Raw genomic sequence first — 21,213 nt, forward strand, 5'->3', positions numbered from 1 at the left:
ACTACGAGCCACCAGAGTCACTGCCTGTTGAACAAAGCTAGGGTATTTTGCAATGAGTTGCTACCCAACATCTCTCTACTCGTAATACCTATCGTCGATTCTGCCAAAAATACAGCATGATTGTACCTAAATAGAAGGTTCAATAAAATCTTCAGTGTTGTCTCAGAATCGATGTGAGACTCGAGAGGAACAGTTATCACTCCACTTCTGCTGGACCTTTCAGTCATCAAATCGAGTTCTCATCACCTGTGTGTGTTGATATGAAGCCAAGACCAAACACACCCGATCAGCCTAAATTTGCTATACAAATGTCGAAATAGCTCATTGAATCGTATGATAGGCGATTCCAGCCGCAAAAAAAGATGATTGAAAATTCAACTAACAAATACCTATGCATTAATATCAACAACTGCGTCCCACCAACTCCGGACACCTGAGCACATGTGCACGTAAGCTCCGTCAAATTCTCAATGATCATGGTAATCATCATCATGCCCCCAGCCCCTGGCACAATTTACTCTTGGAACAGACGGCCCTGCTAAGGAACTGTATACTCCCGCTGCTGAGAAGCTCCAGCACCTGCAGATTTGCCTCAAACTCCCGCGTTAGGAAGTTACGAATCTCGATGGCCACGAGCGAGTCAAGCGGATAATGCGACAGGCTACGCGTGACGTCGAGGTCAGCCTCCTCCAGCATCAGCAGCGCCGCGATCTTGTGCACCAGCCCCCTGCAGATGACGTCCTCTGCCTCTACCGTGCTCTGTGCCGCCTTGAGCATCGCGTTGAAGGAGAGCGACGCGGCGCCGTTCGCGGCCGAGCTCCGACCCTCTTCCTCCTCCTTCTGCTTGATCAACGACTCGGCCTCCTCGCGGAGGTGCTTAAACTTGGAGTCTGCGGTCCAGAACGGTAGCTTGGTCCTATCTGGTGGGATTCGCACGCCTGTCACGACTTGGTGGTTGCAGGCTGAGGTGCGCCCTTCGATGGCTGCGCTCAGCAGGGCGAGGACCTCGGCTTCGTACATGGTGCTTTCTGCGCCAAGGTTTCTGGCGACCTCGGCTGCCCTGTCGGCCCCGTCGCTTTCACCATCCCCTGCTTCAGCCAAGTATCCCGCGTCTGCGACAGCTGTCAGGTCCAAGGAGACCGCAGGCAGCCCTTGTGATACGCGGTACTGGATGAAGCTATCTAGGAACGTGTTCGCTGCGGCGTAAGCTGCTTGGCCACGGTTGCCGACGATGCCGGCTGTTGATGAGATGGCGACGAAGAAGTCCAATGACTTGCCGGCGGTGGCATGATGGAGGTTCCATGCACCCTGCACCTTGGACTCGATGACTGACATATAGTCGGCGAATTCCATCTTTTCGAAAAGGACATCCTGTAGATTTGACTGTCAGTCGTGGTCTCGCGCCGTGTCAACGATAGGAACCAGATTGGAATGGCTTACCTTGAGTACCATAGAGCCGTGGATAACACCTCTTACTGGGGGCAGATCACTCATGCCAGTTCGGAACAGAGCCTCGACGCTGGCCTTCTCCGCTATGTCACAGCGTCGCAGGAGCACATTGGCGCCTGCCGTTTCTCTCAGCTCGTTCATAAGATCCTTGACCTTTCCGGAAGCAGAAGCACTTCGAGAAACCAGAACGATGTTCCTGGCCCCGTTTGCTACCATCCATCGAGTCATGCTGCGGCCCAGACCTCCAGTACCTCCAATAAGGACATAGGTTGCATCGGGTTGAATGTGAGACTTCAACGGATTTGTGCGTTGTGTTGCCTGGAGTTTTGATTAGCAGGGTTAAACATACCTAGGTAGCTAAAGGACCAAGGAGGGGACGTACCAGAATCTTGCAGTTAGCGTCCACCGTGACCACGGTCTTTTCCGGTTGCTGTCCAGTGTGAACCCGTCTGAAAATCTCTTCGATTTCAGATAATGGCATGGTCTTGACCATAGGGAGAGAACGCAGCTTTCCGTTGCCAACCAAGCCTCCGACCTTGGCGATCACGTTGTTGAGGACGTCGGGTCTCTCGGCAGCCAGCTCGAAAATGTCAAGGCTGATATACGAGGTATTCGAACGGGAGTTGTTCACTGGACTGAAAGCGTTGACTCCCTCCGTCGTCCTGCCCGCACGAACATCGACCATGCAGCCGAAGGGAGCCACGCAGGACCACAAGTCTTGAGCGACTTGCGTGTTACTCCCTGAACTGCTTGAGGAGCCTCTCACCGATATGACCGCGTCGACGCCCTTAGAACGCTCCTGACCTCCACAACATTGCACCATTGCGGAAAGATTACCCCTGCGAGGGGAGAGAAAGATGCGGCCCTGTGCGATCCCGAAATCGCTGCTCACAGCCTTCATCTGTTCCTCGGACTCAACAGCTAGGTAAATCTTGCCTGTGGAGCCGAGCAGCAATTGCGAAAGAGCAATGGCAGCATGACCCACAGATATGCAATCAGAAGAGTCATCATATTGCACAAGCACGCTCTGACCTTCCGTCACCCGAGCCTGATTCACCACAGCGTGGTAAGCAGTACAGTACGCCAGTGGCATAGCAGCAGCTTGCTCGAAAGACAAAGTCTCCGGTATATGAATCACGGAGGCAGTTGATGAGCGGGCAAGTGTCCTGTACATTCCGCCGTGTTGGCTTCCAGGAACAGGGAGTGCCAGGGCGGCGACGCGTTGGCCCGGCTTGAAGGTGGTTGAGCTGGCACCCACGCGAGTGACGATTCCTGCTGCTTCGGCTCCAAGGTGGACATCGCTGGAGCTTAGATCGCGGCTCAGATCTGAGGAATTCGTACCGATGGCCTTGACTTCAAACTCGATCTCCCCCGGTAGGAGTGGCAGAGTGTGATCATTGTCTTCTTCAAAATATAGGCATGTCGCAGAGGTCTTTGACAAGGCGTCATAATTGAGCTTTAGGTACCGGTCTTCCCTGCCGAAGCACTGGAGCTCCGGTATGGTGGGGTCCAGCTTTTGCTGAACGTAGCTGTTCATGTCCTCGTCGTTCTTGATCCGAGGGGTGAGAACTGTGCCATTACGAGTCACAAATTCCAGCTCACGAATGTCCTGGCTGTCCGAAGTGCAATCTTCTGCGGCTGCGAAGACGTAACCAAGCACTGAGAGGATTGATCTCATGGCTTGTGGTTCGTCGCTGCTGTCAAGGTCTAGTGTTGCGAATGGTAGCAGTGTCTCGGAGCGAATAGTTCTGCTCAGGCCGGTCACCATCCCAGAGTCCGGCTGGCTGGCTCCGTTAGTCACCCAAAGGACACCATGGGGCGGCTTTGTGTCAGAGTCACCGAGTAAGGCACTCTTCAGCTGCTGGAACTGATCCTCTGTTGGCGTTGTGAGGAATGGTTTGTCGATCTCATCAAGGACGATGACGATCTTTCCCGCGCAGTCAACCTCGCCCAGAGCACCGGTTTGGGCGTGGGACGACGTTGCTTCGTGCAAAGCTCCAGCCAGTATTTGAGCCAGGCCTCGCTGGTAGGTTGAAGTTCCTTTGACGATGACAACTTCCGGCTCGAGCTTGGTCAAAGACGAGATGTTGGAACACTTGTTCTCCACCGTCTCCCACTCAATTTTGTAGCAGAGCTCCCGAGGAGCCGGAATAGCGTTGCTGTCTTCCTGCGCCACTCCACCAGAGACAGGAGAAACTTTAAGATCATCGATCTGAATGAAGCATCCGAAGCTCGAGGTCCCGCCGTCATCATGGCTAAGAGCCAGTGATGCCACAATGGATGCCTTGGTTGCTCGAGGCTGCTCTCCCTTGCTCAGTGCAGGGAAGTCTGCTTTGCAGCATGATTTCATTGTTGTAGATGGGCCCCTAGCGACTGCCACTGCCTCACTTAAAATCTTTAATCCGCCAATTGACGAGGGCAGGTAGACAGTTGCATCGTTACCACGACCTGCTCCGTTCGCAAGAGCAACTGGCCAGTACGACTGTATAATGGCTTCAAGTATGTTTGGCTGGATTATCTCGCAAGAAGAGTGCTCGCTTGGCATGTCATGTGTAACATCGATGGCTGTAATACTGGCTGTGGAGCATCGCATCGACGCGTTGGAGCTGTTGATACCCTGGAATGCCGGACCGTAAGAGACGCCAAGGTCTGAAAGTTGGGCATACATTGACTCGCCCTGGAGCGCAATCTGAGTGTCGCCATTTGAGAGGTCTGCATCGATCTCGCGTCTCAAAGATGAGCTCGGGTCACTTGTGCTCTTCTCCCGAGACGCCTCAAGTTGTGCAGCAGCCAAGCCGACGCAGTGTTTTGTCCATCCAGAATTCTGCACCCAAGAGCATACCTGGAACTCAATCCAGGCCTCAGGGTCGCGAGGGTCGGAAGGCCTCAGCGTGATTGTCATTTCCACATCGGAATCACCACCAGAGAAAACGAGGGGCTTGAGGACCTCGAGGTTCTTGAGTTCAAACTCGGTTACTTGATCACGAACATCTTTCTTCTGACACCATTTGGACAGAGCCTCCAGAGCCATGGCCGCATAGCCCGAGATGGGAAAGATTGTCACCGACTGGATGTTGTGGTGACGGAGCCAGGGGAGGTCGTCCAACCGGACGACGTTCCTCCAGGTAGGCTCCAAATCATTGGAGTAGATTGCCTCGAGCCCAATGAGGTCGTTCCGAGGCGAGGAGCCACGGTGCCTGTGTGCTTCCGCGATCCGTGGCTCGTGCCAAAACTTGTGCTGGTGGTTGAAGGGATAGATTGGAAGATCCGTAAGCAAAGATGGCAGCTTGCCGTTACCGCCAAAGTGGTCGTGGCTCGGGAAGTTGATGGCCTCCATGTTGACAAAGACGCCGCGCATGAATAGACTACCGGCCAGGTCTAAGGCCGTCTGGACTGCATTCTTCCCTCTTGATAGCGCCGAGCTGTAGGGCAGCTTGGAGAAATCACGGCTTGAACAATTCCCACTGTCCCCGTTGGTAGTTGTGGCTGCAGCCTTGAGAATCTGCTTGATCGGTCCCTGCAAAGCAGAATGCGGCCCCAGCTCGACCAGCATGTCCAAATCCGCCTCCTTGATCATGTGGTCCAGTGCCTCGGAGAACCGAACCGGGTTTGTCAGGTTGTGAACCCAGTACTCGGCGTGAGCGCATTCCAGGCCGTCAACTCTGTGGCCGTGTAGTGAAGAGAAGAACTGTGCTGGCTCGTTGCTGTTATCCTGGGAGCCCTGTTCCATCTTCCTGACAATGGAATCTCGATATTCGTCGGCTATCGTATCCATGTGGTGACAGTGGTATGCAGTGTCTACCTGCAGTCGTCGACAGAACATGTCGGGGTACTGTGACTTGAGCTCGTCTTCAAATGCAGTGAGGGCCGTGGAGTCACCCGAGATTGTTAGACTCGACGGACTGTTGTAGCATGCTACGGAGACTTTGCCCTCGACGTCGACGTTACCGGCGAGGTCATCGATGAGGGGCTGAATAGCGGCAGGAGAGCCTCCCACTGCAGTCATGGCTCCATTCAGGCCGGAGTGCCTCTTTTTCATTACAGGCACTAGACGACCCCGGTGGTAGGCCACGGCCATGGCCGACTCGAAGGAGAGAAGACCGGCCGCGTAGGCAGCTCCAATTTCACCGCTTGAGTGTCCGACCACGGCAACCGGCTCAATGTTCCAGGAGCGCAGCAAGTCGACAAGGGCAAGTTGCACCGCGGTGCATGAAGGCTGACTGATGTGGGCCTCCCCGACCTTTGTGTTCTTTGCATCTCTCTCCAGAAGCTCATGGCTAAGGGACCAGTCCGATCGGAGCTGGCGGAGGCACTCGTTGGCGCGATTGATGGCTGTCGCGTAGACGGGGTATTGATGATAGAGCTCACGGCCCATTGCGTGCCATTGGGCACCCTGGCCAGTGAAAATGAATCCTAGTCTGGGTTTCTCGGCGGACTGTTTGCAGGGAATGACCTTGTCGCTGTTGATGCTTTCGATCAGGTCGAATGAGCTGTCTGTAGCAATAGCAGCTCTCCATTGGAGTAATGAGCGTCGCTGACCAAGAGTGTACGCAAAATTCTCCATGAGGTCTTTTTGGAAGATTTCTGGTCTTTGCTCCAAGTACACCACCATTCTCTTCATGACTGATAGAAGTGACGCCTTGTCACTGGCTGACATAACGAACAACTTGGTGTTGCTTGGGTTGACTGGTTGGACTACATCCGTTTTTGGTGTCCGCGTGGTTGTAAATAGGCGTAACATGGATTGTGTCTCTTGTTGCGGTGGTTCCTGGTTTGGCTTGGGAGGCTGAGGCTTGTGGATGGACGGCGCCTTGCCCAAGACAACGTGTGCATTGGTTCCACCAAAGCCGAAGTTGTTTACGCTGATGTATTTCTTCGACTTTGGCCATGGCTGCTGGCGCTTGAGGACTTTCAGGTTCCACTCCTTCCACGGAATCTTTTCATTTGGTTCCTTGAAGTCGTGGTTGGGGAGCAGGAAACCTCTTTCAAGCATCATAACGGCCTTGATTACGGCGGCTATGCCCGATGCGGCCTCCAAATGGCCGATATTGGACTTGACGGACCCTATGTAGAGTGGGTCACGAGCTGTCCTGCCCTGGCCAAGTGCATTGTGGATGGCGGTAGCCTCAATTGGGTCACCAACCTTCGTACCAGTGCCCTATTATGGTCAGCATCTTCTTTGGTTCTATAGGATCTGGTAGTCCCTAGATGGGTAGTTCCACAATATCGGGATGGTAGTCCCGGCACCATGTTTTGGAGAAGCACTTACATGGCACTCAACGAAACCACAGTCACCCGGCGAGATGCCGGCATCTCTGTAAACCTTGTTGATGAGACGCTCTAGCATTCCTGAGTTAGCACTTGACTTGACAGCTGACACCATAAGGTCAGGTCCTGGTTTCTTACCTTGCGCCGTGCCGTTGGGCATGGTGATTCCTGGTGTCTTGCCATCCTGGTTGACACCCGAGCCATGAATAACAGCCCTGATGACATCGTTATTCCTCAGAGCCTCGTCCAGGGGTTTCAAGACGATCACACCGCAGCCTTCACCTCGACCAAATCCAGTACCACGGCCATCAAACGCGATGGATCGCCCTGAATCGGAGAGCAGACGACTCGAAGAGAAAGATGACCAGAACTCGGGTAGCATGTTGAGGTGACAGCTCCCAACAATGGCATGCTTGGACTCGCCCGCACGCATACTCTGGCATGCGAGATGCAGTGCGACAAGACTGGCTGAGCATGCTGTGTCGGCAGTGAAACTCGGCCCACGCAGGTCGAAGAAATGTGAGATCCTATTAGACTGCATCGCTTGAGCGCAACCGGTGGCTTGGTGCATAGGCATGGAGTCAATATCTCGTGCCAACTGGTGCTCGTACTCAGCCAGGCTGCCGCCAACGAACACGCCAACATCCTGGCCGACGATGGAGTGCTTCGGGATGCCGCCATTCTCTAGGGCTTCGAACGTGCATTCGAGAAGCAGTCGCTGTTGGGGGTCCATTGAAATGGCCTCCTTCTCTGTCAGCCCAAAGAAGGGGGCATCCATCGACTTGAGGTCGACATGTGTGAGAAAGTTGCCGCCCTTGGCATGGTATGAGCCCAATTTCCCTGCATTGGGGTGGTAGTAGGCATCATGGCTGAAGCGGTCCTTGGGAATGGGCCCGAAGCCCGTTCTGGCGCGGGAGCACAACTCCCAGAACTCTGCAGGACTTGATACATTTCCAGGCAGTCGACAGGCCATGCCCACGATGGCAATGGGGGCCTGTTTTTGTGGGGGTGTTGGCTGGGGATGTGTGCCGTTCAGGCCGGTGGTGTGCCCACGTGCATGCCCATTTGCGGATTGTTGCTGCCAAGGGTGCCCATCAAAGGGATAGTCCCCTGAACCGTAGAAGTCGGATGGTGGAGTGACCATGATCGGACTGTCGGTGGTAGGAGATGAGTCCGTCGTCGAACAAGAGTTGCCAACAGCGGACGCCATGATGAGCTCTGAATTACTATATTAGTCGACGCAGAACCAGCATTGTCCAGATGTATGAGAGAAGAAAATAGCGAGGAATGGCAAGTTCGGAGATTGAGATAAAGTGCTGGGGAATGACAGTCTGCAGATGCGAGATATGTGCGTACAATCGATGAGTAGAAGTTGATTCCGCTGGGCCTGTGAATTACCCGTGTACAGCGGTCAACCTATCGAGGCTTGGCAGGAGATTGTAAGACAGAGGGTTTGACCTAAGGAGATCGGGAGAGTATCAAATTGGGATCCACTCCGTCCATGGTTCTCGCCACTCACTGCCACTGACAACGTTCCCGCCAATACACGGCCTCAAATCCCGTTTCTCATGTTCTTCTTCCTATGTTTCCTAATGTTCTAGAGTACGCGCTATATTAGGGGCCATAAGCTAGTACTAGCCTGGAAGTCGAAGCGCACCTTTGAATCGAGGAGCCGGGCATCTGTGTGTATCGAACATTGTGGCGTCCATGCATCGATCCTTGAGTTCCCGGACGGATTATCCAAACAGTATGGGGCAGCGATAACGTTTGCATGACACTATGATTGTCACCTTTCATCTTGTCCTGGTCTGACGCGCAAACAGTCGAGCCATCATCCAAACAAAATGCCAAGGGTTTCGATTGATGTTAGGTAATGTTGAAGCACGGGCCGGGCGCGGCCCAAGCTGGAACGCCAGGGCTGTGCTAAGACGGGGAGCGGATTCAGGGGCATCAATGTAAAATCGGCTTAGAAGAATGGCTTGCACATGAGATTTGTCGGTCAGATGAATTGTCTCGGGCACTGCAGCACCAGTGTTGCATTGTTGCACAAGCCGAATGCCATTGCCCATGAGACTTGCTCTGTCCAATGGCTTCCAAAGTTGATTGGACTCGTGTCTTCGGGTGAGATCCTGAGATGTCAGTTGTGCAGTGTGCTTAATTTCAGACGGTGGAGGCGTTGATTCTCAGGGGCACACAACTCCACGGATGGCGTGCTGCTCTTCCGGCTGAGCTCGTAGTCAGAAGTTGATAGAAGACGTGCGGTCCCTTCACTCCAGTAGTTACCTCTCCACTTTATGATTCAAACTGGTCAACCTGCTTCATATCCGCTCCCTGCTTTCTATAAACAGAGCGCTGGCGCCGGCGCTACTTTTTGAATATTTTCATCACTTCTTTAGACGATTCTCAAAATTAATAGAGTCAAGATGAGGTTTCTTTGTCTGCCTGGCGCATATGGTAGCGCTGATGTAAGTCCAATCCGTTGAAGAAAGCGCAAAAGAACGCGTGCCAGCAAAAGAACCTGTGCTAATTCCAGTTCCAGAAATTTCAAGTCCAACTAGGTATGATACTATGGTAGCCTCCATTGGAGAACTTCGCCTGTTAACACGCTATATTCGTCCTGATCAGCTCCCTTACTGAAGGAACTGACCGATGATGGCACCGCCTCCTTCTACTTTTGCCATGGTCCATGCAAGGCAGTCCCACCCCCTGGCTTTGAGGACTACTTTGGCCATCCACCATATTACCGGTTCATTGAGCCGGATGAGAAGCCAGACGCGCCTCGGATTATCAAGAAGGCCAAGAAGGACGATGTACTGTCCCGCATCCGCGAATTCCCGTCCTGGTGTGAGACCCCTGAAGACACGATGCGAGAGTTGATGCGCGAAGGTCTTGCAACATCCCACAGAAGCACAGACCGCGCGATCAAGTACCTCACAGAAGTCATGGCCAAACACGGTCCGTTTGATGGCATCATCGGTTACTCAGAAGGTGCAACTGTTGCTGCGACTATGCTTCTTCACGAGCAGAGGCTATTCCGCAAAGTTGGACTGGAGCCAATGTTCAAGTATGCCATTTTTTTCGCTGGCTGGCCACCTGTCGATCCGATCACGCACCACCTGGTCTTATCGGACGAAAGTGAAGACAGGATAGATATCCCCACTCTGCACATTGGTAAGTCCCCAGATTTCCCACCAGACAGACCTGTTTCATATTTTCGTCTAATCAGTCCGGCAGTGGGGTCTCTGGATCCGTATATTGACGGCTCAATGGCCTTGTACAATGTCTGTGACGCCGACACTGCCTATCTTTTTGACCACGCCAAAGGACACACACTTCCACGCGACAGGGAGACAAACAGAGAGATCGGGGACATTGTGAGAGAGGCCATTGAAGAGATGAGGGATGGCGGCCTTCTACCATGACCAGTCGCAAGTTTTTCCTCTTTCAGAACTTGGATCATAATTAGATAGAAGCCATCATGTACTGCACATATATAACTTGCGAAAATTACATTAATTATGGCATCAGCGACTCTCTCCACGGCTGAGACATGACATTCCGTGGCGCAACACGTGTGTGAATGCAACATTGAACTCTTTCGAAATTGTGTGGCCTCGAAAAAGTATCTTCGATTCTTCACTTGTCTTACCTCCATATAGCGCGAGTCGTGTCCCCGCCGCGAGTGGACCTGGACCCCGACAGTCAATAACACCACTTTCCCTAAGCGGATGGGGGCCGGGGTCTTGATAGGTGAAAGCATATCTTCGGAAATGGAGATCAATATGATCACCAGGCGATCAACTATATTTAGATAACTTTATTTATTAAAAATGTGGCATTTGTCTTGCCGGGATTCATGTCGATAATATGACGCCGAAGGCACGATTACTGGGTTTGAATCTGCCAGCCTATCGCAACGCAACGCCCAGTGTTTACAGTTCCTTTTTCAGCGCGCCGTAGCTAAGGCCGACCACGCTCCTTTCGTTTTGACCAGTGCTCATGGAGGGGCTCAGCTGTTCGATGTATGGCTTGTACCTGCATGACTGAAAAACCAATTTGCCGTTCCAGATTGGAAATGCCTTCTTCAATACGATTACGATGTTTGGAGCGCGACCGTGCCAAGAGCGAGGCTGGCTGGCAAACGCCTAAGGGCTCAGAAGGCCCGTTCGCCACGTTTCATCACAAACACCCGGGTTCGAGCGTTACCTTCCCCACGGGACGCTACTCGCCCACAAGGCGGCAGCGGCAGACTGAAAAACAAATCACGAAACAAACAGCCACCTCCCTCCTAGCGCTTCCCCTGGACCCCAACCAGGACCTGGCATGGTTTCGGATGCGTCTCCGGGATCAGGCACGGGACATCTGGAACATCAGACGATCGCTATGGCACCTGCCAATACCAGATAATGCAGCATTCACATGCTCAGCGCTTGCAGAAGTGGCTGCCTCTGTTCAACTCGGTCTCGCCTCTCGAATGTGCCTTGCCGTCCAAAACGGGCAGCGCCGTGATCCGGTTTGAGCACAGCCTACTCTTTTGCCACGACTGAAGTGCCGGCACATTTTGTGCGTGCCGTAATTGATCGAGCAGACTACTACCACAGAGCCGGGGTCTGAGTGATCGAGGAACATCTGATGTTGACTTGTACTGTTAATCGCAGCGTGGCAGACTGAAGCCATCATGACTTCCAACTCGCCAAACACGCCGGCCGCAGCGCCGGCAGATACCCGCGTGTTCGGTATCACTATCCAACAGAAACACATGACAGCTGCTTTTAATTTTGCTGTATGATGGTTCCAATTTTACCCCGACGACCAGGCTCCGAAAGCTGACTGAAACAGAGAATCTTCTCTTACGCAACAACATGGGACAAGTTTGTATTGCTGCTGTCGATGGGGGCTGCAGCCCTGTCGGGGTTGTCTATGCCATTACTGTTCCTTCTCTTCGGTATGATCGAGACGCCATGCATCGTAGCATTCACGATGATCTTCAGAACACGACAGCTTACACGCTTATACGCAGGAAAATTGACAGAGGAGTTCACGGGCTTTTTCCGGCAGGGTGCTGATGAGACTGAAGCAGTCTTCACCAACACCGTCAATAAATACGTGTAAGTGGCGATTTTTAGTCCTTGTAGTCATCATATAGCTGATACCCCCCAAAAGTCTGTACATTGTGTACATATTCATCGCCAAGATGTGTCTTTTGTACATCGCGAATGTAAGTCGCAGCACCAAATCTTTAAGCTGCACATGATAGCGGTACTGACACTCTCGGGAAAGCTTGGCCTCCGGACAACGAGTCTACGGATATCATCCGCGATCAGACTGGCCTACCTCAAAGCCCTCTTTCACCTTCCCATATCTACACTAGACATGATTCCACCGGGGCAAACTGCAGCCATCGTCACAATGACAGCCAATTCTCTGCAGGCCGGTATCTCCGAGAGGTTGGGCAATCTGTGCTCCAGTCTTTCAGTAGTCGTTACGGGTCTGATACTGTCGCTCGTCTTTGACTGGGCCCTCACCATGGTCGTTGGTTTGGGTTTGGTCCTAGTGGTTCTTGTGTACACGTTTGCCACTGGTGCTGTGGCCAGCAAGATGGCCGATATCCAGAACACCGATATCCAGTCTGCTTCCGTGGCCACTGATGCGTTGACCTCCATTAAGATGTTGGTTGCCTGTGGAGCGGAATCAAAACTGCTGAATCGTTATTCGGAAGTGGTCGACAAGACTCGGCGAATTGGTGCTCAGATGGCATGTTTGTTGGGTGTGCAGCACGGGCTCAGTAAGTGCATTGTCTACCAAGCCAACAAGCCAGTTCTCCTGCCTCCAAATTTGCCGGTTTACTGATGACTGGAAATTATTGAAGTCTACTTGATCATCAACATGTGAGGACCTCTTCTCCAGCCTGTCTTAAGGCTCTCATTTGAATTACGAATTTTATGCTAACCCAGCCGCGTATTGATAAAGCACATTCGCCTTTTCCTTCTGGGTTGCGCTTGAGATGTATCAATATCAGCTTCTGGGCGCAAGCGGCCCCCAGTCCGTGATAGTGTATGTTTGATCCCCTTGTCAAGTTTACGCAATCTGAGCTAATTGGCCTCACCAAGTGTCCTTCTCTGCGTGATGACCATCGCCTCATCAGTGGGCCAGATCACAGGTCCATTGACGGCGGCCTCACAAGCAGGAGAGGCCTGTGCAATATTTCACACCATCATCGATGCACCCAAAACGACATACGGCACAGATGTGATTGGGGATGCCGGTGCTGAAGACATCGTGCTGCACAATGTCCATTTTACCTATGCATCCAGACCCGATGTCAAAATCCTGGATGACTTGTGTCTTTCCTTTCCCGCTGGTAAGATGACTGCTATTGTCGGCCCGTCCGGCTCAGGCAAGAGCACCATCGTTGGAATTCTACAGCGATGGTACGAGTTCAATGGAGATCCAGTTGCCAATCCCACAGTAAGACAAGCATTCGAGTTGATTCTTCGCTCCATGATTCTGCCGGTATATTTCAAGTGTTAATCCCTTCACAGGTTCTCTGGTTTCGGCATGGAATTGTCGCAATCGGTAAACGGTTACTCTCCGAGCTTGACATAAAGTGGTGGCGAAATCAAATTGGCCTTGTCCAACAAGACACCATACTCTTCAATACAACCATTCACAAGAATGTCGAGTACGGGCTGCTTGGAACACCGTGGGAAAATGCAAGCGATCACAAAAAAGCAATGATGATCCGAGCGGCATGCAAAGATGCCTTCGCAGATGAGTTCATTTCGAGGCTTCCAGACGTATGTATACCCGTTTTTTTCCATGACTCGGTGCATCTTCGATCAGCTAATAATCACACACGGACAGGGCTATGATACCATGGTTGGGCAGTCTGGGCTCAAGCTCAGCGGTGGCCAACGCCAGCGCATCGCCATTGCACGCGCCATCGTGAAACGGCCCAATATCCTCATCTTGGACGAGGCAACGTCGGCGATTGACGTCCACAGCGAGCAGATAGTGCAGGCAGCGCTCGATCGTGCAAGCCAAGGTCGCACTACTATAGTAATAGCCCACCGCTTGGCAACCATCCAAAAGGCCGACAATATCGTGGTCCTGCGCGGAGGTCGTGTCGTGCAACAGGGAAACCATGAAGACCTGATGCGCAATAAGGATGGGCCCTATCATGCTCTTGCGACGACCCAATCCGTCAGCACGGGAGATGGTGCAGCACCCGAGAAGGCGCCCATTGAAAGCGAAGACACCCTTCCCCCACCACCACCATTGGAGCAGCTGGAAGATGTTGCCGATGCATCTTATTTCGAGGAGAAAATTGAAGACCCGCGGCCACGGTGGAAACACGAGCCTGTGAGCAGTGTGTCAGACGAGTTCAGTGACGTTGATTGCTCCGAAGGGACTCTTCTCAATGATGCAGATATTGAAGAAGGTTCAAGACCAATCGTGATCCAGAAACCAGAAGACAGCCGGCTTGGTAGCTTCGGCACACTATTATACGAGCAGCGAGCCAAATGGATACCGTACACCTTGGTAGCCTTGGGAGCAGTCGGCGCAGGTTGTGAGCATTTACTTAGCACCATCATCTCAGCCTTGCTTGCATAAACACACGAGTCCGACTGACTGCTGCAATAAATATAGCAACTACGCCATTCCAAGCCTACATTTTCGCCAAACTAATATCCCTGTTTTCACTGTGGGGATATAGCTTGTCAGCACTCACCAACTACTGGTGTGCCATCTTCGTTTATCTTGGAGCGATTGCCGGCTTGAGCCACCTTGTACTCGTTTGGTCAACAACTTCTGTTGGATTTGTGAGTCTCTTGTCCTACTCTGTTCTACGAGCTCTAGTGGACTTTAGAAATATGTGTTAATCGCCGCACTCAACTACGACTCTGGCGGCGAGGAATGTCCATTGCTGATCGATGTCAACACAGGCAATCACCCGTACATACCGCAAGGAATATTTTGGCAACATCCTCAAGAAACCAATGTCCTTTTTTGACAACAGCCAAGAAAATTCAATTGGCGCCTTGGTGGGTCGCATCGCAGCTGACCCTTTCCACCTTCAGCAACTCCTGGGAGCCAACATGGCAGCCATGCTTGTCTCACTCATCAACGTGCTGGGCTGCGTAGGCATATCCCTTGCCTTCGGGTGGAAGTTGGCACTTGCAGCCTTCGGTACATCAATGCCTGTTATCATTTTTGCCACAGTCTACCGCATACGCCATGAGCGCAAATTGGATGCCATGGGGGCCATCGTGTTCGCCGAGAGCGCCGCGTTCGCAGCCGAGAGTATTGCAGCCATGCGTACCGTTTCAAGCTTGACGATGGAGGAGAGTGTGTGCAATCGCTACGATAATGTCCTCCGGAAGCATGTGAAGGATGCTTTTCGTGAGGGCGTTCTGTCAATATGGCTTTTCTCTTTTAGTGACAGCATCGCATTGCTTTGTATGGCATTCGTTCTCTGGTGAGTAGGGCCACGTCCCGGATGAGGCTTATGGGCACGTGAAATGGGATTCTAACAAATGTCAACTGCAGGTTGGGAACACGACTCTTGGCATCACATGAGTACACGCCATTTCAATACAGTAAGCACGCACTTTGCATCCCCACGCGGCCCGAGGCTGACCTCTTTCCAGTTCTTGTTTATAACGCCGTAGTACAAGTGAGTCTGGTGACCAATGGACCCTGTGATTAAAAGGTACTAACATTGCTTCGCCCAGGGCGCTTTGGCTACTGGAGCATGGCTGAGCTTTGGACCAAGTAAGAATGCTCCGATACCAACTTCACTTGTACAAAAACGCTAAGATGTTTCCCACTGTGTAGATATCGCCGCAGCAACAGCGGCTGCCGACCGGGTACTGGCAGCCCGGGAAGATCACGACGACGATGATTTCCCGACGTTTGACGCAATCAGCGGAAATGATGACTCTGCTGAAGAATCAGAGAAAGGCATCGCGTTCGACTTCAGGAACGTCTGGTTCAGCTACCCAACACGGCCAGAAGTTGCAGTTCTGAAAGGCTTGGATCTTCAGGTTAGAAGAGGTGAGGTCGCGGCGATTGTGGGATCGTCCGGGTCTGGCAAGACCACGGTCATCTCGCTCATCGAGAGATTTTACAGAGCCCAATCCGGATACGTGCGATACAACGGAAGGCATATTGATGAGTTGGACCTGGCATCCTACAGGTCAGACATGTCTCTCGTCGCACAAGAGCCTTGCCTCTTCAGCGGCTCTATCCGGGAGAACATCATGCTTGGCGTCGTTCGACACGACCAAGACGACGAGGACCAGATCGGCGATGATGATCGCATGCATGCAGCCGCCCGCGCTGCTGGGATCCATGATTTCGTGGTGTCTCTACCAGAGGGCTACGAGACTGACATCGGCACCGCCGGTGTGGCGCTGTCTGGGGGCCAGAAGCAACGCGTTTCTATTGCACGTGCCCTGGTCCGCAATCCTAGCGTACTGCTTCTAGATGAAGCGACCAGCAGCTTGGATAGTGAGACAGAACGCATGATCCAGGAGGTATTCTATTCCGAGAGAGGAAAGAGGACCATTCTCATGATTGCGCACCGCCTGGCGACCGTCCAAAACGCCGATGTCATTTTTGTGATGAACGATGGCGTCGTGGTGGAGAAGGGGAGTCATGCGAGCTTGATAAGCCAGCGCGGGCTGTATTATCAAATGGTGAGTCTCACCCACTGTGGTGGAAATTGTGCATTGGATGTGTGCTAACTACGAGGCAGTGCCAGTCTCAAGCTTTAGACAAATAGCCGAAGCAGAGACACATGATTTTATTGGCCCCAACAAACATAGATTTTAATTCATTGGTACCAATTGTAGTGGTTCAGCGCCTGGCAGCGTTGTTCGGCTGCTGATACCCACTCGGTACTTATTATTCTAGCGCGCTATGAAGCTCTGCCAGAATTCTAGACACGTTCAAGATATCGAAACCATACACCATAGTACCTAGGTATGGTGATGAGCACCGCGGAAATAGAAAATCGTCAGCCCACATGCCCCGCACTGTCCCCCAGCGTGACGGGGATGGTCCTCTGATATTTGAATTTACCGATCTTCAAGTTCGCCCCGCAGAACAGCCCAACAAGGTTCTTGATTGCGATTTATAGCACCTGAATTTTGACTTGCCGACTCCCGCCTGAAAGACGAAGTGAACATTGATCCAGTGCCAGTGGTGGGGAAGTATTCACGGCTTCACCTTGGCAGCTTGGCTCTGCCATGCCGAGCTGAAAATGCAAGAGCAACTTTCCACACGCAGAACAAATAAAACTGGGGGAACTGTTGGAAGGATCATTCTGTATGGAGAACATACTTCAGTGTGAGATTACAATATGTAATAGAGACACTGGACTACAATGGAGTACTAGTCATGCCTACCGTACGTCCCACCACATATCGAACTATGTTATTTCCTAGTGTGGTATTGGTGAGCAAAGAAGTGGAAGAAGAATCGGGCCCTCGGTAGTATATGCTGCGTCATACCGAACAAACCGTTTATCGTTTCTCATGACGCTCATGGGCCAGAAGACTCAATCGGTCTTAAAAACATGCATCCGATAATCCTTGTTACTATATCGCCTGCCTTAGCTTTATTCCCAGGGATTCGGGAATCCATCTCTACGGGAATACGCGCGAGGATGAATTTTCTCGCACTCATCTCGGAGAAGCAAGCGTCTCAGGAGAAGCACCGTCGCAGACACCACTTTTGCGGCGTTCAAAATTGACTTTGTAGTATCTCCACCTTCTCAGGCTCCAGAGAGGATATCGGACTTCTCGGCCAGTAGGAGCACATTCGGCTTCCCCAGAGCCCATGCCAACTCTAGAACACTCGGCGAAATGGCGTCCGCCACGGTGTCAGGTGTCACGAGAGCCTCAATACGAGATTGGGCGGGAGCCCGCCACTGCGCCCGCAGCGGAGATTCCCAGCCGGTCGACTCCAGTGTTTGTGGCGCGAACGGGCGTGCGCACGGCGCAGGAAGTTCCCCGAGGCTCTCTCAAAGCGTAAAGCGCCAGCTTGGAAGGGAATCCTTTATGCAACCGGTACCACATAAAGCGCTTGGAAGAACAGGGGAGCAAGATGAGTGTTGGTGGCATTGTCAGCCTATGCACTGACTCGGGCTCGCCTTGGCGTGCTGCCGTCAAAAGGGATTGGGGAGTGACAGCTGGCTGAAACATGCAGGTACTGCATGCTGCCCTGTGGCACAGCTGTGTGGGAACTGAATGCTGGGGGGCGAGCTGTCACTAGTTCCTTAAAATGTGGTTCGAGGTACGGTACGGGCCACAATATTCCTAATTTGGACAATAGTATGGGTCCATGGGATGCGAGGGTCGTTTTCCGGCGTACCGTAATGTGGGGCATAGGGCCTGAGCTTATTGGGCGCGCCGGTAATGAGGCTTGACATGTCAGATGTCACTCACGATGCCTTCACCTGGTTCGGTTCCAAGGTTGGTAGGGCCGGCGATGGCAGATAGAGATGGTTTAGAACCAGAGGCTAAGCCTTAGGGGGCGGGCTGGATCTGTTCCGCAGGATGATGGCTCATTATATAAGGCGTAGCTGGATTCCATCAGGATTCTCATTCATGTCCTCCAACCATCACAGTCTTTTCAATCCTTCCTCATTCGTTTTACACTCCTTGAGACAAAGGCCTGCTCGCCGGTTCATCACTCTAGCCAATCTTTGTCAGTCTCGAAATCCCTGACGGAAATCACTGTGGTATCGTAGTTGACTAACTCCAGAAGTTGAGCAGGCCATGAAGCTCACATCCAACATCGCCCTGGCCACCTTGGCCGCCCAGGCCTCGGCGCTGGTGCAGCTCGAAGTCCGCTACAGTGACACAATGATCCCCGTCGGAGACCTCGACATCTTCGCTGCCACCTACCAGGCCATTTACGCCGAGAAGGGCAACCAGCGCTCCGTCATGACCGACCGCACCTTCCAGACCTTCGACAACCAATGCAAGCCGGCCGAGGAACCCAATCCGGACCTCGATGTCCAAGTGAAGATCAACGGTGCATGTCAGTATCCCTTTCACCTGTTCCGGATCCCCGTCTTTCATGTTTTGGAATGTTTTAGAATGCAGCACTTGAGGATCCGTGGCAGAACTAACGTCGCCATTAGGGGGCCGTACTCCCGGACTGAAGGACAACGAGATGCGGGAGGGCCTTGTCGCCGCCATGTGGGAGGTTATTCAGCGCGTATCAAACCCCACTGGTTACGAGGTCTGGAGCGATTGCCGTGGCTTCACGTGGCAAGAGAGTGTTAAGTATACACCTGACGCTGCTTGTGGCCCCAAGAGCTCGCGAAGCTGTAAAGATCAATGCCCCGCAGCGGTGCAGTGCATGAAGCACGCGTGGGGCCACTCGGTGCCCTCGTCGATGCGCGTCACTGCCTACATCGATGACAGGCTGCAGCCCGATGACTTGATTATCGAGTTTGGTTCGCGCGCCAGGTCCCACGGCGGCGGCTGTGGCATGATAGGGGATATTGCTGGCGAGCTTGCTGGCTATGTCATTCCTGTTGTCGGCGGCCTTTTCGCCAAGGGTATCTCCCTCGGTTGCAGCAACTAGATGGAAGATTTGATGGATATGGGGGCTTTGACTTGACCATCATAGAAGACCTGAAGCGCGAGGCTTGTTCCTGTACAATTAATAGCTCGCACAAAGCACCTAATACAAGTAGTTGGGCATTTCCCAGCCTGATTATCAATACTTCACTTGAGCACAATCAATCCAACGCGTCGCACTTCACCATCTGTCAAAAAAAGAAAAAGCACCTGGGCATACAACTCATTGCTCCCGATTCTTCCCAATTTTGTTGATATCCCCGGCCTGTCTTCAAGGCTGGCTATTAAAAATGCCGATCATTAGCAGGGGGGGGGGGGTGGATTGTCGTTGTGGTGATTCAGAAAATCTTTCTGTTACTACTCTAAAGCCCCCTTGGTGCACATGTGAAATTCAAGACCCTGAAGATGTCACTGAAACCGGGCAGCTTCACTTGCCTGTGGTCCGCAAACTAGCCGGGCCTCTATTCCACTTCCAGCCCATTAACGCCGTTTCATAATTACCAAGGTTCGCATTGACGATGACCTCATAGCACGAACCCTGCTATCACGCTCGTCATTACACATCCATTAAGTTGTGGAAATTCCTCCTTTTCCATTTCTCTCCTCATCAACCCAAGCCCAGAAATACAAAAAGCCCGATTGGTATATCCCAAGACTACATAACCCTACAACGTTCCTAAGCGCTATCCCTGCCATGGATAAAATCAAAGATTTACTGTCAGTTAGACCCTTGTTAACATATGCAGGATCCCTCGTTTTAATGATTCGTTAGGTCGCCTCATTCGAGGAAGGACAATGAACATAATGAGCAAATAGAGGCCACTGAAGCCCAACGATCGACAGCTGAAGCCACAGTAAAGAGCCCTCTTGCAGAAGGACATCTGAATGATAAAGCAAGCGGATCAGAGGTAAAAATCTCGGCCCCGGCGGAGCTCACTGGCTTGACCGGGCAGTACATTGTTGGAAAGGACGACAGTGTGGTGGCGGATCAGTAAGAAACACTTGCACAAATACTAAAACGCCCGAAAGCATAAATGTGCAACTAATGAGATATTAGAGAACGTCAGAAGCACGGCACTGCTAATGGCCTTGCTTCTGCAACTATGGCTTCTGGAGCGGTAGGAGATCAGAATCCGCTGTCGTAGTTTGGTATATAGGGGGTAGTTCCTAATCAAGCGGTGTTAGCCACGTTCTTCTGTACTTTTTATACGCAATACAGTCCCCTGTTAGGTTATTATGAGGGTGTAAACCTAGGACTTCTTATTAACTCAGGTTTTACTATTATCTCTTTCTATATTCCACACTACTAGTAGTTTCAAGTTGGTCATTGTAGGACTTTTGCAGTCAGAGCCCAGTGTTCGAGGATACACAAGTATAAATTTCACTCAGCACCTTACTATAGTTATTTGATCGACCTTCACGTTGTCTTAAGCATCGCAAACTTGCAAAATGAATCATATGTTAATAAATTTGCGGTCTTGAACTGAGCAGACGAGCTGCATCCAGATTGTCGATGACGGCATAATTGACGTAAGTGCAGGTGCCCGAGATATGACCAGTGGAACTCGTTGCACTCGACCTTTTCTGGCACCGCATGGTATTATCTGAATTCATGTGGCAATGCACAGCTCTGAATCGGGGTGCAGAGCCAAGTGAACATGTAAAGGTACACCGACCCACCTGGCTACTTAGCCCAGTGGCCGGAAAGCGAGGTTCGGATCCCCCGAGCGTTGTCATACGGGCTCCGCGGCTCCCCACCGGAAGACGAGAGCCCTGGAAAACTAGACTCTGTATCCCTATTGATTTAAGTAATGCGCCTCACAAAGGCAATACGTCAAATGGGCCTTTTAAGCTTCAGCAATATTCACATAGTATCTTTTCTCATAAGGGACTAATT

At 52.0% G+C, this 21,213-nt stretch overlaps 4 protein-coding genes across 4 annotated transcripts; 3 read left to right on the plus strand and 1 right to left on the minus strand.

Moving 5' to 3' along the window:
• Positions 1-489: 489 nt before the first annotated feature.
• Positions 490-7,861, minus strand: KVR01_011619 (uncharacterized protein; the record flags this gene model as incomplete). The annotated part of the gene is made up of 6 exons (XM_044784222.1): positions 490-1,371; positions 1,441-1,767; positions 1,832-6,607; positions 6,719-6,789; positions 6,856-6,932; positions 7,329-7,861. 6 exons carry the CDS (start codon positions 7,859-7,861, stop codon positions 490-492), a joined length of 6,666 nt encoding a protein of 2,221 aa, XP_044639328.1.
• Positions 7,862-9,140: 1,279 nt separating this feature from the next.
• KVR01_011761 (uncharacterized protein) lies at positions 9,141-10,139 on the plus strand (the record flags this gene model as incomplete). The annotated part of the gene is made up of 4 exons (XM_044783886.1): positions 9,141-9,182; positions 9,257-9,275; positions 9,343-9,888; positions 9,952-10,139. 4 exons carry the CDS (start codon positions 9,141-9,143, stop codon positions 10,137-10,139), a joined length of 795 nt encoding a protein of 264 aa, XP_044639470.1.
• A 1,498-nt stretch (positions 10,140-11,637) lies between these two features.
• KVR01_011524 (uncharacterized protein) lies at positions 11,638-16,466 on the plus strand (the record flags this gene model as incomplete). Its single annotated transcript, XM_044784405.1, has 16 exons — positions 11,638-11,662; positions 11,738-11,825; positions 11,881-11,935; positions 11,998-12,502; positions 12,587-12,605; positions 12,688-12,771; positions 12,828-13,185; positions 13,260-13,514; positions 13,582-13,731; positions 14,002-14,259; positions 14,664-15,196; positions 15,268-15,317; positions 15,369-15,394; positions 15,453-15,492; positions 15,556-15,734; positions 15,765-16,466. 16 exons carry the CDS (start codon positions 11,638-11,640, stop codon positions 16,464-16,466), a joined length of 3,327 nt encoding a protein of 1,108 aa, XP_044639233.1.
• A 1,816-nt stretch (positions 16,467-18,282) lies between these two features.
• Positions 18,283-19,457, plus strand: KVR01_011519 (uncharacterized protein). The gene is made up of 3 exons (XM_044788553.1): positions 18,283-18,432; positions 18,501-18,768; positions 18,872-19,457. Exons 2-3 carry the CDS (start codon positions 18,504-18,506, stop codon positions 19,318-19,320), a joined length of 714 nt encoding a protein of 237 aa, XP_044639228.1. The 5' UTR covers positions 18,283-18,432; positions 18,501-18,503; the 3' UTR covers positions 19,321-19,457.
• The last annotated feature ends 1,756 nt before the right edge of the window (positions 19,458-21,213 follow it).

This window comes from Diaporthe batatas, assembly GCF_019321695.1.
Source record: "Diaporthe batatas strain CRI 302-4 chromosome Unknown Contig00016, whole genome shotgun sequence".
Lineage (NCBI taxonomy): Eukaryota > Fungi > Ascomycota > Sordariomycetes > Diaporthales > Diaporthaceae > Diaporthe > Diaporthe batatas.